Genomic DNA, 18046 nt, shown 5'->3' on the forward strand with positions numbered 1-18046 from the left:
ATCAATGATTCGATGACTCGATAAGGTTGTTGGCGGGAAGACGACATTTGTGGTGGTTTGCACGGTAAGGGCGGCTTATGGAGGGACGAACAGGTGGTGGGCGGTGTAAGATTCAATCGGATCTGCAATTTGGTGGGGGGTGTGGAGGTTGGTGCGCCGGTGGCGGTGGGGGATTACACGTTATCGGCTAGAGGCGTTCGCTGGTGTGAGGTTTCGCCGGCGCTGGTAGGTGGTTGATTGGCAGGGGAAGGTAGTGGTGGTGGCTGGGATTAGGGTTGAGGTCCTTGCACCACTTTGTTAGGGTAAAAAAAACAAAAAATAGGAAAGAATTAAAATTTTGGCTTCTAAATATAACAAAATTAAAATAAAAGTATTCATAGTGTATAGAATATTCTATACAAACAGTGGTCTTTTTGCTTTATTCATGCTTTGATAAAATCATTGAGGCCAAAAAAAAAATTGTGCAAATCTGTTTATAGATGCCTTTAGTCTGATTAATTGACAAAGTTGCAAATTGACCAGATGGCGCCCTATCCAGAATCAATTAGGTTAGCAAGGGTGAATAACTATTACCAAAGATAGGTGTAAGACGACGAACGGAAACCAGTCTATTTACAATTAGGCATATAAGATGGAAAAAAGGAGGGAAGGGTAGGTGAAAACAAAGAGACAGTTTTGCCTGAGCCAAATAGAGAGTTAGAAAAGGCACGCCGAAATTGCTCCAACACCAGGAGCAGCTTCTGGTTATTCAAGATTTCCACCAAAAATATGTTGCACATACCAAATATTTTATGTCCGTTTCAATTTTGCCATATACGTACGGGGCAATTTCATTGCAAAGTAAACCAACAACGGTATTGGTGTCCTTTTTTATCATCTCTATGTGCAACCAGAGCGCAACTAGTAGCAAACCCAGCTTAACTTTTTAATTAATCTGCATTACCGTATCACCTCAGACTCTGAAGCTGCTTTTGCAACTCTGCTCTTTCTCGTTCATTAGACTCTCTTGTAATGACCACTTTTTTCTTCAAAGCCAGAAGTTCAGAGTTTCTTATCTCAGCTGCTTGTATGTCAACATTCTGCACATCTCCATTGTTCTTCTGAAGTTCTGAACAGAGTAACTTCAGCTGAAAAGTAATGTCAACAAACTCAATTCACAACAAAGGGAACCTTCAATTTAGAAATCGGATCATTTAACAAGGTAAAACATCAACATTTTCACCCAAATATGGGTAAGCTGCTATTACAGACTTATAGGCTGACCGTTAATACGGTAGCGCCCCAAATCAGTTGAGCATAACAATACCCAATATTTTAAATAATTTTTTTTTTTATTCCGAATGTATGCCAGAAGGTTGAATCGGAACTTCACCCTACATTATTGCAAACTGCAAACATTCATAGATCTGAACTACGGCAATGTAATTATTTGGTGCAGTAGCATTAAATATAATACCCAAATTTGCAACATTACACACTCTTCACAACAAAAGCTTTTTTCATGCTAAATAGGATTTATGAAATGCATCAATCAGCTCTAACATTTTGGCAATCTAAAACCCTAAACATTTACTTGTGGTCAGTGTGAAGTATTGAAGAAACGTTGAGGGCATTCTAAAACCCTGCACATTTGCTTGTGGTCAGTATGAAGTACTGAAGAAACATTAAGAACTCGTACTATGGGACGACAACAAACTCAATTCCTTATAAAACTCGTGTGAATTCACCAAACGTCCAAGTGCAGCAAAGATTAGCTCCTTCCATACCATTTATATCGTCTTAGTTTCAATTCTGGAATATTTGATCCCTTTGATTAGAGAACATGGAACAGTTTAAACGTAGTAAAGACAATGAATGGCGGAGGTAACAATTTGTTAGTTGCAATTCTAGGGACAGTATTAATAAAAGATAGTTCACATTTATTCTCAGATTATACATAAACACACGAAGGCGAATACCTTATTCCGGCGACACCTTAGTTCCTCGACTTGAATCCTAAGCTCGGAAGCAAAGGTCTGAGTTTCAACCGTAAATTTGTTGATTTTAGCAGAGTTAACAGAGTAATTAATATCCCTCTCCCTATCCAATTGCTCAAGTTCCTCCACCTGAACACTCAAATCTCTAAAGAAGGAACTAATTAAGCCTCAAAAGCAAACAAAATAAACCAATTATTATTGATAATTAAAAGAAAGAAAGTTACCTGAAGTGTTTGGAAGAAGATTGGAAAGTGCGGTGGAGTAATTGGATTTGAGATTTAAGAGAAGAGATACGAAGATTGTCAGAAGCAAAGGTTTGATCTAAGATTAAGCAACGCTGCTCCAGTAAACTAATATTGGAATGTTTGGCGGATAAAACAACTGATTTGTTCTTCTGCAAATCTTTCTCAGCCTAACAATTGTTTACATTTCGTGTTTTAGAAGAAAGAAAAAAGAGAGTTGAACTGTTGAAGTATAGAAAGAAAGAAGAGTTATGGACCTGGAGGAGAGTGAGGCGTTGATTTCGTGTGTTGTCCATGTCTTCTAATCTCTCTTTGAATGCTGTCTGAAACGCCATTGTTGAGCTGCTCTCAAGTCAATTCCCAACCTCTGTTTTCCTTATAAAACCGATAGAATGATTTATGAGTTATGACGCACCAAGTGCAATTTACAGTTCACAAATTCTCATTATAGACGGACACTATTCGTCTATACGTATAGCCGGATACCATCTTCCCTCACAAAATACCCATTTGCCATAAAGTGGGAAGCACATGGGGGGTGCCCCACCTTGTCCCCTCTATCCATTTTATTAGAGGTCTTTACCCGTCTGTTCGCCCCAGCCGTCTATACCAAGACCTATTGTTTACAATTTTACATCTGCTCAAACGCTTTTAGGAGCGAAATCAAACAAAAAACGTACTTTAAGTTCTAAATTTACAAAATGATGTACGTATAGTGACGGGCTAAATGTCGTATGCCTATCAAATGTAAATTTATAATCACTTATTTACTAAACTACTAAAACAATAATATATCGAAAGTAAGGATCGAACCCACAAGGGAGGACTAAGTCAATTAAAGTGTACGATAATGTAGAGTAAAGTAACCAATTTAGGGGGTAATTTGATTTGTTTGATTAACTAAAGAACTAATATTAAGCAAATAATGAGATAGATGGATTCAAATGGTTTAAACGATCTTAGACCCAAGCATATATCTACACTCAATAACAATTGATCATTGTAAGATGGTTTCAATTACTAATCTTGATTACTCTATCGTGAATGTAAAATTCCAATTCTCCTTACGAATAATCGATTAAAACGAATCCCGTTCTTAATCAACCCTAACTATTAAACAACCCTAACAATCCAGTTCAAGGTTTAATTCAACAGCAGCAATATAATTTAGAGAATTCAATAGAGAATAAATAGCGCATACAATCCAGTTGCACTTTAGATATTTATGTGAATCGCTTCTAAGTACTAATATCAACGTATCCCGTTCAATAGTAATTCTTAGATGTTACTAGTGTAAAGTTAATCAATAAATCTTATTCAATTAACAATACTAACAATAGAATGAAGAAATCGACTACTAGTTGCGCACCTAGCAATTATCAATCAACATTCATATAATTATTAAGAGCTAAGCAATTCACAATAATCAAGGAGAGAAATTAAAACATTCAACTCACAACCGGATTAGAGTGCTTCAATCGCTTGAATCCAAGATGAAAGATTAGTTACACATAGTCTTTGATGAAAATAACAATAGGGTTTTTTGTTTCTCTCCAAGCTGCGTAAAAATCTTCTAAAGCTTTAATAATAAGTTATATAGTAATTAGGTAAGATAACTAGATTAGGAAATAAAGTATTACTACTACTAATAATAATAATCGGAACAAACCAAGTAAAATAAATAAACAAGCACGAGTCTAACGATGCTGAATTGCGCGACCAAAGCACAAACAAGTGTCAAATGTAGGCCGCGCTTCAGTCGAATGCAGGTCGCGAAATAGTTGATACCGCGTCTCACTCTTTTTCCTATGCGCGCACGATTAGTGCACCTTAAGCGCACACGTCTCAAGTATCTTCATAGGTATCTGGGCCCATTTTTCCTCGGACTTGGACTCTGTTTTTGACATACAAAACCGACCCACAAGATCTTCTTCATCGTTTCCAAGCTTAATTCTCAATATTTGGATCCAAGTTCCGCCAACGTTACAACTTAAAGCATTGTACCATTATAATTCATTAAGCACCGCCTTTGTCACTTGAACTTCACTAATTCGACCCTCTTAATACATACTAAGACCGTCTCATCAACTTCCCCACACTTAGATCTTTACTCGTCCTCGAGTAAACTCAAAGGACTCAATAAAATCAAACCAACACCGATCAACAGAAGTATGGGAAAAATCAACAAGAGGAAAAATCAACTTCTCGCGGAATGGTAAACCACTTGACTTAAGCTTAGATAGAAAAGTTACCTTGGCTTACCAACATGAATACAAGAGGAAGAACGAAAGCAAGATTTTATATGGATAATGTGCACACCTTTTCCGGAGCCCTTCCGACGAATTAATTTATCAAATCAAGCCTTCTTCTTACCTCTAGATGCCTCCGCATTCTCACGACGATCCCATAAGATAACACAGCTTTGATACTTAGGAGGGGATTCCTGCAAAATAGTAGACACCTTTCTCGGAATAGGAGACTTCCGGCACTTAGATAAATCATGATTAACAAAAGTGTCTATAGCACACAAAGAATGAACCGCAGGAGAGTGGGAGTTGGGTTTATTGATTTCAAATTTAACAACGGTCCAATCAAATTCCATGGTAAGAGACCCTTTTGAGACATCAATCTTAGTACCTGCAGTCTTCAAGAATGGTCTCCCTAATAAGACTGATATAGCACGCTAAAGTTGTGTGCCTCAAATTAACAATTTATATCACTTAAATCCAAATACTAAACAGTAGTAAAGCGGAAATAAGGGTCGAACCCAAGGGAATCAGATTAACAATTTATGCAAATTATAATGTAGGAAAAGTTGACCTTCAATGTAATTAAAGATCGTAGTAACAAAAAGGGGAGGTTTGAATTGATTGTCTAAAGGACTAAAACGAATAACTAATGCTAATTAATTAATAAAGCAAATGACTTGGAGGTGTAACAAATGATTTAAAAGGTCTCGGAGCCAAGCATATATATCCACACTCAAAAATAACAATTGATCACTGTAAGACGGTCTCAATCACTAAGCTCGATTAATCTATCGTGAATGACAAATTCTAATTCTCCTTACGAAAAGTTAATCAAAACAAATCCTGTTCTTAATCAACCCTAACTGCTAAACAATCTTAACAATCCAGTTCAAGATTTAATTCAACAGCAACAATAAAATATAGAAAACTCGATAGAGAATAAATAATGCATACAATCTAGTTGCACTTTATATATTTATGTGAATCGCTTCTAAGTACTAATATTAACGTATCCCGTTCAATATTAATTCCTAGTTGTTACTAGCGTAAAGTTAATCAATAAATCCTATTCAATTAACAATACTAACGATAGAATGAAGAAATCAATCACTAGTTGTACACCTAGCAATAATAAATCGACATTCATAAAATTAATAACTAAGCAATTCACAATAATCAAGACAAGAAATTAAGACATTCAAACTCCCAATCGTATTAAGAGCGCTTCAATTGCTTGAATCCAAGATAAGGAATTAGTTACACATAGTCTTGAGAAAATAACAATAATAATAGGGTTTCTTTTTCTCCAAAAGCTGCGTAAGAATAATCCTCAACTAAATAATAACTTATATAGTATTTAGGTAAAAAAAAAACTAAAGTAGGAAATAAAGTGATATAATACCAAATATCATCGGAAAAAACCGAGTAAATAAACAAACGAGTAAGAATAACACGAATCATAAAACAAGGCTGGAACGTTGAAGTGCGCGCTTTGAGTGAATGTTGGTCGCGCATAGGTCGCGCACATGTCGCGCCCAGGTCGCAAATTATGATGCTGCCGTCTGTTCTTCTTTGTCGCATACGCGCATGATTAGTACGACCAATACTCGTACCACGCAACTTCATATATTTCCGAGCCTACCAATCTTCTCACTTGGACTCCGTCTTTAACTTGTAAAACTGACCCATAAGCTAATCAAAGCCCAAGTTTCACTCCAACAATGTAATACCCGCCCTTTTTGGGACCCTTTGACCATCATTGACTGTCCTCGGGAAGGGGGGTAATCTTAGAAAAGTATGCCAAAACCTGTTTGAGCTGCGTGTTAAGAGTGGTACTCGATAGAGTAGAGGCTACTCGATCGAGTAGCTAGGGTACTCGATCGAGTAGGGGGCCACTCGATCGAGTAGGTTGGGTACTCGATCGAGTGTCGGGTTTTCAGCGAGGGTTTTATATCGCGTTTTGTTAAATCCGCATATCACTTCCGCCACTTTCCTCCTATCCTTCAGTCGCCCCTTTCCCTTCCCTTTCACCTCAAAACCTCCATGGATGCTTCTTGAAGATTCTTATGCCTTAGGAGGGCGTCCCTTGAGTCGGGTAGCGGTCTTTTGCCTTGTGTCTCCCTAGTAGGTATGTCATAATCATCATCCGTGCCTTTGTCTCTATAGTTAGGGTTTGCTTGTAGTAATAGATATTTGTATGGTGGTTATAGGCTTTGCTTGGTCGCTGGATATGTTATCTGTCAGCGTGGATTGGTTGCGGTTGCTTAAAGGTAGGTTCGCCTACTCAGTTGCTGTAGATCGTCTAGTGTGTCGGTCGTTGTGATAGTATTGTGGTTGCTTGACATAGTAATTGTATTGTGATTGTGATGGTGATTGTGATCGTTGTTGATGGTTCTCGAGGTGCGTCCTCGGCTGAGTGGAGTCACTTGCGGGAGTGGCTTCACGCCCTAGTTTCGCCCTTCGTGGAACCCGCCACGAAAGGGGATGTGCACATTAATGGACAGGGTTATCGCTCGTATGATGAGCGGGGCTTAGGTGGGAACGGCTGCGGTCCCCCACTGGCAGGACTGGTCCAGTGGACAGTCAGTGATAGATTTGGTTGGATTGTTATGATTGTGGTTGAGACTGGTGTCATTGCTTGTGTTGTTGTTTGTAGTTGTCGTTGCCTTGTCTCATCTCAGTACTGACCTTGTGTGGTTGTTTGTTTGTTATGTGTCTGCCGTGATCCCTTATGGTGAGCAGTCGGTCTAAGCAGGTGCTGGTGTTGATGATAGCTGGAGTCCGGGCAGGGATGAGTCCTCACGAGATTTGTTTATAGTATCGAGTAGCTTCAGAGTTGTACCTTTTATATTGTATTTTGGTTTGAATCAATTGTAATATAACTTAATAGGTCTTTTATTGACGTTTGATAATTACTTTCCTCGGGCAACCGAGATGGTAACGCCCTTATATGCTAAGGAAGGCCTAGTTAAGGCTCCTCTGAATATCGGGGTGTTACAAACAAACTCAAACAAACATCCTTCAACTAAGCCCCAAAACACTTCCTAAAACCATCTAAAACCATACTAATTCCCTTCAATTAACTACGACTAAATAAGTCGTATCAAATTCCCCATGCTTGGACTTTTACTCGTCCTCGATGTAAAGCCAAAGAATACACTAGAACGCAAACCAACACCAGCTCAAAACATACACATGGTAGAAAATGACGGACAACAAGAATGCTCACTTCCCTCTCACGCCCTCCAAAACACCCTCAAAAGTGTAATCATTTCCACCGCCTAGCAAAGACTAGCACACCCACATCTTCAAAATACGAAAGAGCAAAGTAACAATAACTAGTGACGGTAGTCACCACAATACAGCAATAGAAAACAATGCTACGCCCCTTATCGCTCCATCCTAACCAAAAATTCACATGGCTCACAACAAAAACCAACTAGCCATGTGTATAATCCTAGACACCTCTACTCCACTCACTAGCACAAAACCAACAACCGCCATAGCAAGGTGCAACCAACAACAACATAGCACCGCGGTTCTCCTCACCTTAGCCACTAGTCCTACCCGACCGACCTTCTTTAGCACCTTTCTTATGACGCCACACCAAAAACAGGACACAAAAATTAGTGTGAAATGGTTTTTTTTTCTAAATCTCTCATTTTGCCTAGAGCGCCCGCCCTTGCGGGTTTTCACTCTAGCTATTTTCCTCACACTACTCTTGTGGCACGCATCTCAATTCTTTATTTTACCCGGAGCGCCCTTTTGGGTTTTCACTCCGTCCTCGGCCACTTTCCCATTTTTGCCTAGGCGCCCTTTCGGGTTTTCACCTAGCCGGGTATTTCTCTTTTTTTTGTCTTTTTTTTTTTTTTCCTTTTTCTGATTTTTTGTTTTTTTTCCAGCGTTTTTTTAGAGCGAATATAAAGCAACTAAGTTACAAATGACGGAATAAAATATGTACAATAGTGAATACCCCTCCCCATGCTTGAATGAAACATTGTCCCCCAATGTTGTACGGGAACACAAAAGAGAAAGAAGGAAGGGAGCATACCACCAACTAGGAAGATTGAGACCCGAAGCACGAGCCGAAGCACGAACGACGGGTATGCTGCCTGGCTCTAGCACGAGCCTCTCTGTCAAGACGTCTCTGAGCCAACTCAGCATAGAAAGAGGCCCCTGGGGATTTGTAAGACCCTTTTTGCAAAAATTGCACACACAAAACTATGGGTTGCCTCCCAGAAGCGCTGTTGTTTAACGTCGTTGGCTCGACATCTCGCGGAATGGTAAACCACCCAACTTAAGCTTAGATAGAAAAGTTACCTTGACTTACCAACATGAATATAAGAGGAAGAATGAAAGCAAGATTTTATATGGGTAATGTGCACACCTTTCCCGGAGCTCTTCCGGCGAATTAATTTATCAAACCAAGCATTCTTCTTACCTCTAGATGCCTCCGCATTCTCACGACGATCCTATAAGATAACACAGATTTGATACTTAGGAGGGGATTCCTGCAAAATAGTAGACACCTTTCTCGGAATAGGAGACTTCCGGCACTTAGATAAATCATGATTAACAAAAGTGTCTATAGCACACAAAGAATGAACCGCAGGAGAGTGGGAGTTGGGTTTAGTGATTTCAAATTTAACAACGGTCCCATTAAATTCCATGGTAAGAGACCCTTTTGAGACATCAATCTTAGTACCTGCAGTCTTCAAGAATGGTCTCCCTAATAAGACTGGTATAACACCTGCCTCATTTTCATGTCCAAAACATAAGTCAGCCGGAAAGACTAACTTACCAACACCAACCATGACATTCTCCACAACCCCCTTAGGATACACACTAGACCTATCAACCAGTTGAATTACTACACTAGTGTCTTTTAAAGGTCCAAGTTTGAGTTTTTCATAAATAGCATAGGGGATGACATTAATAGATGCCCCTAAATCTAACATGGCCTTTTCAAATCTAAGGTCTCCTATGGTTCAAGGGATAGCAAACATACCCGGGTCACCACATTTAGGGGGTAACTTCTTTTAAAATAGAGCAGACACATAGTCACTAATCTTCCCCTTAGGATCTTTACCCTTGACTATCTTCATCCCTTTCAATTTGTTATTCCTTTTAATGGTGCATAATTCTTTTAAAAATTTAGCATATTTAGGAATACTCTTTAAAAGATTAAGAAGAGGGATGTTTACCTCGCACTTTTGAAACACCTCATAAATGTCTTTGTCATGCTCAAAGTATTGGGTTCTTCTCAGTGCGTCGGGGAAAGGTACATCCGGTTCTACCACCGGTATAGAAGAAATAATCGGCTCCTTCTCCTTAACAATAGAAGCTTTTTCACCTTCCTCGATCACTATCTCTTCCTCTTCTTCTTGAATCATAGGTTGCTTCTCTTATCTTTTCACCTTCTCAACCTCCTCCAATTGTCTTCCATTTCTCAATGATACGGCACTCACATTCTCCCTAGGATTTGGGACTGTTTGAGATGGTAAAGCACCCGATTGTTTAGCTTCCAAACGATTCACCGCGGTAGCTAGTTGACTAACTTGATTCTCAAGATTCTTGAAAGTCTGCTTATTTTCTGCTCTATCTTGAGTGACACTAATGGTAAGAGCCTGAATCATGTTCTCAGTAGACATTGATGAACTTGGTGTAGCTTGTGGTGGTGCCTGAGGTATGGAAGGTTGCTCTTTTGGTCGCAGAATGAACTGACCTCTAGGAAGGCCAGACGATGGACTAGCTTGAGAATTTCCCCAACGGAAGTTAGGGTGAGATTTCCATCCTTCATTATAAGTATTAGAGTACGGATCCCATTTCTTGTTTGGACTACTCTCACATACACCATTTACCGTCTGAGAGGCTCCTTCTTGCATTTAAGGGCAAAAATCGCTAGGATGACCCTCAGTAGAGCATATACCACAAATAACAGCCATTTTTCTGCCAGATAACATATCACGGAGTGTGGAAGAAATACTATCAACCTTTTCCTCCAAGCCAGGATTAACACCCATAGCACTCACTCCTCTCCGTGAAGGTCTTCTCTCAAACTGTCTAGAGGTCTCAGCTAGCTCTGTGATAACCTCCCAAGCTTCATCTGGATTCTTGTTGGCTATATTTCCTCCACAAGCAGAATGAATCATACGGCGGTCATCTTGGTTCAGTCCACTACAAAAATACATGATGAGATCCTATTCGGAGTAACCATGGTAGGGGCAGCTGGCACATATGTGCTTAAACTTTTCAAGGTACTCGTACAAAGTTTCTCCGTCTTGCTGCTCAATATTACTGATGGATCTTTTCAGCCTGAGCTGATCGAGAAGGAGGAAAATACTTCTCCAAGAATGCTTTCTTCATACCTATATCCATGTAGTGATACTCGCCGGTGGTAGATAGTTTATTAACCAGTGTCTCGCATTGCCTTTCAAGGAGAAGGGAAAGGCTCTCAATTTCAATTGTTCATTTGTGACATCAACTGGCTTCATACCGGTGGACACAATATGAAAGTCCGAAAGATGCTTATTGGGATCCTCAATACTCGTCCCACTGAAACTTGGTAATTGATGTATCAAACCAGATTTCAATTCAAATGTAACCCCATTATCCAATGCTGGAAAAGTGATGCATAATGGCTTAACAGCAAGATTTCGAGCTGTGAGCTCCTTTAATGTGCGGGTCTCTATAGCCATATTCAAAGGTTTGGGTTGTTCATAAATTTCAGAATATTCAGAATCTGAATGTAGATCGTCGAACTCGCTGCCTTCAGGAACAACTACTATTGCACCTCGTTTGTTCTTTCGTAATCTGAAAAGAGTATGCTCAATCTCTGGATCGAAAGGCTCGAGGTTCAGGTTAGAAATACGAGTATTATGCATAAAACTACACTAAAACACAAAAATAATTAATGCCAATTCCCCGGCAACGGCGCCAAAATTTGACAGGCTAAATGTCGTATGCCTATCAAATGTAAATTTATAATCACTTACTTACTAAACTACTAAAACAATAATATAGTGAAAGTAAGGGTCGAACCCACAAGTAAGGACTAAGTCAATTAAAGTGTACGATAATGTAGAGTAAAGTAACCAGTTTAGGGGGGAATTTGATTTGTTTGATTAACTAAAGAACTAAGATTAAGCAAATAATGAGATAGATGAATTCAAGTGGTTTAAAAGGTCTTAGACCCAAGCATATATCCACACTCAATAACAATTGATCATTGTAAGATGGGTTCAATTACTAATCTTGATTACTCTATCATGAATGTAAAATTCCAATTATCCTTACGAATAGTCGATTAAAACGAATCTCGTTCTTAATCAACCCTAACTATTAAACAACCCTAACAATCCAGTTCAAGGTTTAATTCAACAGCAGCAATATAATTTAGAGAATTCAATAGAGAATAAATAGCGCATACAATCCAGTTGCACTTTAGATATTTATGTGAATCGCTTCTAAGTACTAATATCAACGTATCCCGTTCAATACTAATTCTTAGATGTTGCTAGTGTAAAGTTAATCAATAAATCCTATTCAATTAACAATACTAATAATAGAATGAAGAAATCGACTACTAGTTGCGCACCTAGCAATTATCAATCAACATTCATATAATTAAGAGCTAAGCAATTCACAATAATTAAGAAGAGAAATTAATACATTCAAACTCACAACCGGATTAGAGTGCTTCAATCGCTTGAATCCAAGATGAAAGATTAGTTACACATAGTCTTGATGAAAATAACAATAGGGTTTTTTGTTTCTCTCCAAGCTGCGTAAAAATCTTCTAAAGCTCTAATAATAAGTTATATAGTAATTAGGTAAGATAACTAGATGTAACGCCCCGTAAACAACAGGAGTACAAAATGGTATATTTTATTAATAGCAGCGGAAATTACAGAGCGTTACCGCCGTATTTCCCCATACAGAGAAATACAAGGCTTACATTATTCTTCAGTACAACCAAATAACTAGTAACCAGTCTTATTGATAAGATTATATTATTATGATACATTATTCTCATTCTATTTTCTTGCGTCAACCTCACTCATGCCCTTCCCTGTTTCCTGTACCTGAAAAAGATTAATAAAATAAAGGGTCAACCAACCACAGGTTGAGTATATTTCCCATAACCTCCAACTCAAATTAATATAATTCGGGTCATTATTATTGAACTTGGCCACATTACGGAGCCGAGACTCCCTTAGGCTATGCCCTCCTCCGTGTACACATGATAACAATTTTTTCATCTTTTTCTCCTTTTCTCTTTCTTCTTTTTCTTTTTCTCATTTTCTTTCTTTTTATCGGGATATAACGGGGCGGAGCCAATTACCGAGCCCCCTGCCGAGCCCACTTCAAAGCTCACATCCATGTACACGGGATAAAATAATAATGTGGTCCGGTCCCTTCCAATAATAATGTCCCGGATGATACATTGGCCAAATGTACATCTTAGCAATGGTATTCTAACATTAACATTATCATGTGAGCATTATAACGTCAATTATTAATGTTGGAATATGTGTCCTCTGACAATAATGCGATCACAACTGTCGATCATGATGATCACATGTTTAAATCTCATTTTAAGAATACATGTGGGAAGTAATATTTTACAGTCAACGGGTCCACACATATCGGTAATGATTGGCTGACTAGAGTTTGACATTACTGTCGTGCGACGGTGGTGATCAGTTGATCCCCTTAGGTCATACCTAAAGGGTAACACTCTTAATTGATTATTTAATTGATCGTATGTCGATATGGGTTAATTAAATTCCTTAAAATTGACGGACGATTTTGGAAGTAATATTCACGTGTCTCATTGTAATTTGATTAAATAAGATACGGTCTAAGTGATCGAATTGTTTTATTGTTTAGATGAAATTATTGTTTACGGAAACAATTGAAACGGAATAAATAAATTATTATAAATGCAGAATGTTGTAGTTTATAATTCGGAAACACTTTTTGGTACAAGTAATTATGAATTACTATGTTAATTTTTATAAGTGACATATTTTACTAATATGTTGATTTTTAATTGTTAAAAATATATTTTATATATAAGATGTCATGTAATGTGTTACATATGACATATTGACAAAATCACAAATAAAATGGACTTCTCCATTTTATATGAATGTACCGAAATAATGGGTAAGTAGTAAGGTTACATTGTGTTTTAATTTATAATGTAAAAAGACAATGATTACTACACATTCTAGCCTTGCATGCCTACAATTCTTGGGAAGAATTGAAACTCATGCATTGGCCCTTTCCCCACCCATGCACCCGGTTTCCCAACCTAGCAAGCCAAGGGGTTTTACCCTTTATAATCTCTATAATGCAAAATAAAACTACTTACTAGTGGTGTGCATTATATTATTCATTCATCAATAACTTATAGAAGTTTAGTAAGAGAAACAAAACTCCAAAATCCTTCCTCTCTATACCGAAATAATAGAGATCAAAATAAATATTTTGGGTCAATTTTTAGCAAGATTAATATTATTCTAGTACTAATAATATTAGTCTTTTAAGAGGTTATCTTGGGTATTCATCTTTGGGAGGGATTCTAAGCTTGAATCCTTGTTCATCCATATAAGGAAAGCTCAAGAACAAGTAAGAAGGAGATCTTACTTGTGCCCTTTAATCCGAAATTCCATAGTAAGAAAGACGATTTCTTCTCTATTTTCATTTATGTTTGCATGCATAAGATCTAGTTTTAATTTTATGACTAAATTAATATGTCACATATATGAATATGTAAATTAATGAGATTAATAATTCCAACAAGCGGTATCATGAGCCTTAGGTTGTTTGCATGCAAATCGGTTATTGTTTTTCCGAGTTAATCTAATTAACAAACAAAACTTATAAATTTATGTTTATTATGAAATATCACGAAATTTATTTGCATGTTAAAGTTTATGGTCCTAAAATTTATTTAGGATATTTTGGTTTATTTATGGATTTTATTGTTCATTTTATATAATAATGGCATTAAAATGTAATTTTTATGATAAAAATGTCATTTTTGGACTAAAAATAGCTAAACTTCGGTTTTTTCAGTGGTTTTTGGATATGTTTTCAAATCTATTATATACTGATGGTCTGTAAATTTTCATAATAAAATGAGTTGTTTTGCTCGAAATATGGATTTTTCAAGTTAAAGTCGTATTTAAATGGGAAAATAGGTTAATATGAGTTATATTTCGAATCTGGTCATGAAAATTTAGTATGTTGTCACATGAAATTTTAAAAGATGTGTGTAAAATATTTGGCTATAATGAAGGCTTTATGCATGATTTATGAATTTTTGATGAAAAATCACATAAATAGTGACTTTAATTAGTAAAAATGCTAAAACATACTTCATGACTAAGGAAAAACGTCACATGTTGCATTTTATCATATATTTCAGATCTAAAAGTGAAAAGTTGATAAAAATAATTTTTCTCATATTTTATGGTGATAATTGTTAAAACCGATAAACCGCAACATTGTTTTCCTCAATAAAATTTTCGAAATTTTTAACCTAATTTGAACATTATGAGTGTCATGGTATTTTTTTTTTCAGAATGTTCATGAGTTTAAATTTCAAATTTTGAAATTATTTGAAATTTTTATGATTTAATTTGAAGTTTATGACATAATTTTGTATTTTAGGTCCATTTATGAACAATATTAAGAAATCTAGGTTAATTATTGTCAAATGTTAGTGGAGACTAATTTTAAGTCATAAGATGGTTAGGGTAATTAACTTGTACATAAATATGATTTTATGTAATTATTGTGATTTTAAAAGGTTAAATCACGCAAATCCGTAAAAACCGATTAATATACGATATTGGCTCCTTAAAGGCGATTTAGCATAAAATTGGGCATGTTCATACATATTATAATGATGCATTTTACTTATGATTGTCATATTTTAATTTTATGTAATTTTTTGAATTATGTAATTTTACTTAGTATGACCTTAGTTTTAATTGGTATTACCCGAAATGTATGGGAATATCGATTCGGTTGTAATTTATTGTGATCTCGTATCACCGTTTTGTAATTTAATAGTTTTATTTTATTTTAATTACAAATGTGTAATAGGAAATTATGTAATTTATTATGTAATTTATTTATTCTGGAGTTCCTTGAAGACGGTGCCACTCGAGAAGGCGATCCATCAAAGAAAATGTTGCCTTGAAATGCGTGCCAAGACCGAAGTTCAAGGGACCAAAGGAGTTGGTTTCCGAATTTGTAATAGTTTATTAGATTTACTATTTTAGGAAAGCCATACTAGGATTTTATTTATGCTTTGCATTTTATTTATATGTTGCATGCATCGCCAAATCGCCATAACTAAAACATGCATTATCATTTAAATCGAGTTTATCGACCGTGTCAATTACAATTATCGTAGTTCACCGCTTTAGTTCACATAAAACGTGATAGATAATAAATTGACATGACCTCTCGCTAAAATAAACAATTGAGACTTAGCCTTACCAAAAAGTAGAAACCATGAAAACCTATTTCGTGAGGGAGTGCACTCGGCTTTACCGGGGTACAAACCTTGTTACGTAGGAGAAGTGGGTGATAAATGTCTATCCACTGAATTTATGTTAATAAAGGGTATTTCGGCACACCGTGCCCTAAGTTAATATGAATTTGGATCATGGGCACATTTATTCGAAATTTGGATTGAACTCAACGAAAGTATTCACGACGATTTCCGGATGTGTTTCGGGCTAGAGATAAATATTAATGTAATTTTATCGACCAAGAGTTCTAAAAGTAGAATCGATTAAAAAGTTAATCCACCGAGTTATGTTAATAAAGGGTATTTCGGCACACCGTACCCCAAGTTAATATGAATTTGGGTCTTGGAATCATTTATCAAGTTGGGTAGAGGTCACTAGATAAATGCAATAAAACTTGTTTAAATTAAAATTTTTACGAGTGTTATTATTTTGAAAACGACAAATGTTTTATTCCTTCTATTTTCGTTTTGTAGACCACTTTTATTTCTCATAACAAATGGCCGCACCAAACACCAACGCCGCACCTCTCACTAATGTTTCATGGCTCCGATCCTTCATGGATCGTTGTAAACTTGAAAAGAATGGGTCAAATTTCTCCGATTGGGATGCCTAACTCAAATTAGCCGCCCAAGGTGACGACAAGCTTCGTTACCTCACCGAGGCCTCTCCACCCGAACCTAATGCTAGGTCGAGTGCCGCCACTAGGGAAGCATATGAGGCTTACCACAAATAGTCCGCCGCTATGAAAATGTGTTGATTTTTGCTATGGAGGCGGATCTCCAAAGGAGAGCCTTTAAAATGGGCACCGCTAATGAAATATATTCCAAACTTGTGACAATGTTTTCACAAACACCGAGGATCGTCCAATATGAGGCGTCCTTGGCATTCTTTAATCTCGATTTTAAGGAGGGCCAAAAGGTTAGCCCTCATGTGCTCAAATTGTTGGAGCTAGTCGAGACTTTGAAGATTCAAAAGGTTGAAATCCCCAAAGAGCTCATTGTAGATAGGATTCTACACTCCTTATCCAAAGTCAAAGCATATGTTCAATTCCGGGTGAATTTTAACATGCAAGACAAGGACGTGTCTCTTGAAGAGTTGCACAAGTTACTTGTGCAAGCCGAAAGAGACATGGGGTTAAATGTTAACCCACCTAAGGATGTGCTTAATATAAGCACCAAGAGCAAGAGGGAGTTCAAGAAGAATGGGAAAAAGGGTAAGAGGCAAGCTCCCATGTCCACCAAGGCTAAGACTTTTGAAGCTAGCACTTCCAAAACTAGGAAGGGTCCTCTAGACAAATGTCATTATTGTAATGGTGTTGGACATTGGAAGAGGAATTGTTCCAAGTACCTTGGTGACATCAAAGCTGGAAAGATCACTCCAGTAGGTAAATGACTATCCTTTCTTTTATGCTTCTAATTCAACTATGGTATTTTGATACAAAGTTGTGATAATGTATCCCCTTTTATTGTAAATAGGGCCTCCTCCAAGCAAAGACAAGGGAAAAGAGAAGCAAGCTTGAGAAATCATGAAGGAGCTAGGGGTAGCTACCGATGAAGCTTAGCTTTTATTGTTTTTATTTTAATGTTATGAATTTTTAGAACTATTTTGATTTCCGTGTTCGACATGGAAATGGTTGATCTTTTCTAAACAATGGTTGTATTTTGGATTATGGTGGCTTGGTTTACAACCCAAGTCACCCTTTTATCGTATTTCCTTGTTCTAAAAATTCGTCTTTATATGCTTGTACATAGAAACATATGATCATCTAATTAAAGTGATCCAATAGACAACTATGACGATGGGATTCATTATATGTCCACAAGCTTAAGGCTTGTGTATGATCAATTATAAAGTGATGTTGAGTTGATGAACTCTTCTAAAGGAATGTCAACTACCAAGTACACTCATCAAATTTAAAATCTATTAGTCAATCTATGAGATAGTCCTCCTTCTACTTCAAAATCATCACTTGTGTTTTATAAAATATCTTTGAATATTTAGTGTATTTATTCTAAAGATAGAGT

General features: G+C 36.9%; 2 protein-coding genes across 2 annotated transcripts; both read right to left on the reverse strand.

Annotated features, from left to right (window-relative positions):
• Window positions 1–587: 587 nt before the first annotated feature.
• On the reverse strand, window positions 588–2750 carry LOC141600336 (uncharacterized). Its single transcript, XM_074420556.1, has 4 exons — window positions 2476–2750; window positions 2201–2388; window positions 1959–2121; window positions 588–1127 (listed from the first exon to the last, which is right to left on the reverse strand). Exons 1-4 carry the CDS (start codon window positions 2551–2553, stop codon window positions 948–950), a joined length of 609 nt encoding a protein of 202 aa, XP_074276657.1. The 5' UTR covers window positions 2554–2750; the 3' UTR covers window positions 588–947.
• Window positions 2751–8939: 6189 nt separating this feature from the next.
• LOC141602052 (uncharacterized) lies at window positions 8940–9425 on the reverse strand. The gene has a single exon (XM_074422361.1). It carries the CDS (start codon window positions 9423–9425, stop codon window positions 8940–8942), a length of 486 nt encoding a protein of 161 aa, XP_074278462.1.
• Between the last annotated feature and the right edge of the window lie 8621 nt (window positions 9426–18046).

This window comes from Silene latifolia, chromosome 9, assembly GCF_048544455.1.
Source record: "Silene latifolia isolate original U9 population chromosome 9, ASM4854445v1, whole genome shotgun sequence".
Lineage (NCBI taxonomy): Eukaryota > Viridiplantae > Streptophyta > Magnoliopsida > Caryophyllales > Caryophyllaceae > Silene > Silene latifolia.

What these genes read in the sequence shown, in the direction of transcription:
- LOC141600336 (XM_074420556.1), bottom strand. Translation starts at nt 2,553, where the DNA reads ATGGCGTTTCAGACAGCATTCAAAGAGAGATTAGAAGACATGGACAAC. An exon ending in AACGCCTCACTCTCCTCCAG is followed by an intron (nt 2,389 to 2,475) that starts GTCCATAACTCT and finishes AACAATTGTTAG; the next exon opens with GCTGAGAAAGATTTGCAGAA. An exon ending in TAAGGTGTCGCCGGAATAAG is followed by an intron (nt 1,128 to 1,958) that starts GTATTCGCCTTC and finishes ATTACTTTTCAG; the next exon opens with CTGAAGTTACTCTGTTCAGA.
- LOC141602052 (XM_074422361.1), bottom strand. Translation starts at nt 9,425, where the DNA reads ATGTTAGATTTAGGGGCATCTATTAATGTCATCCCCTATGCTATTTAT.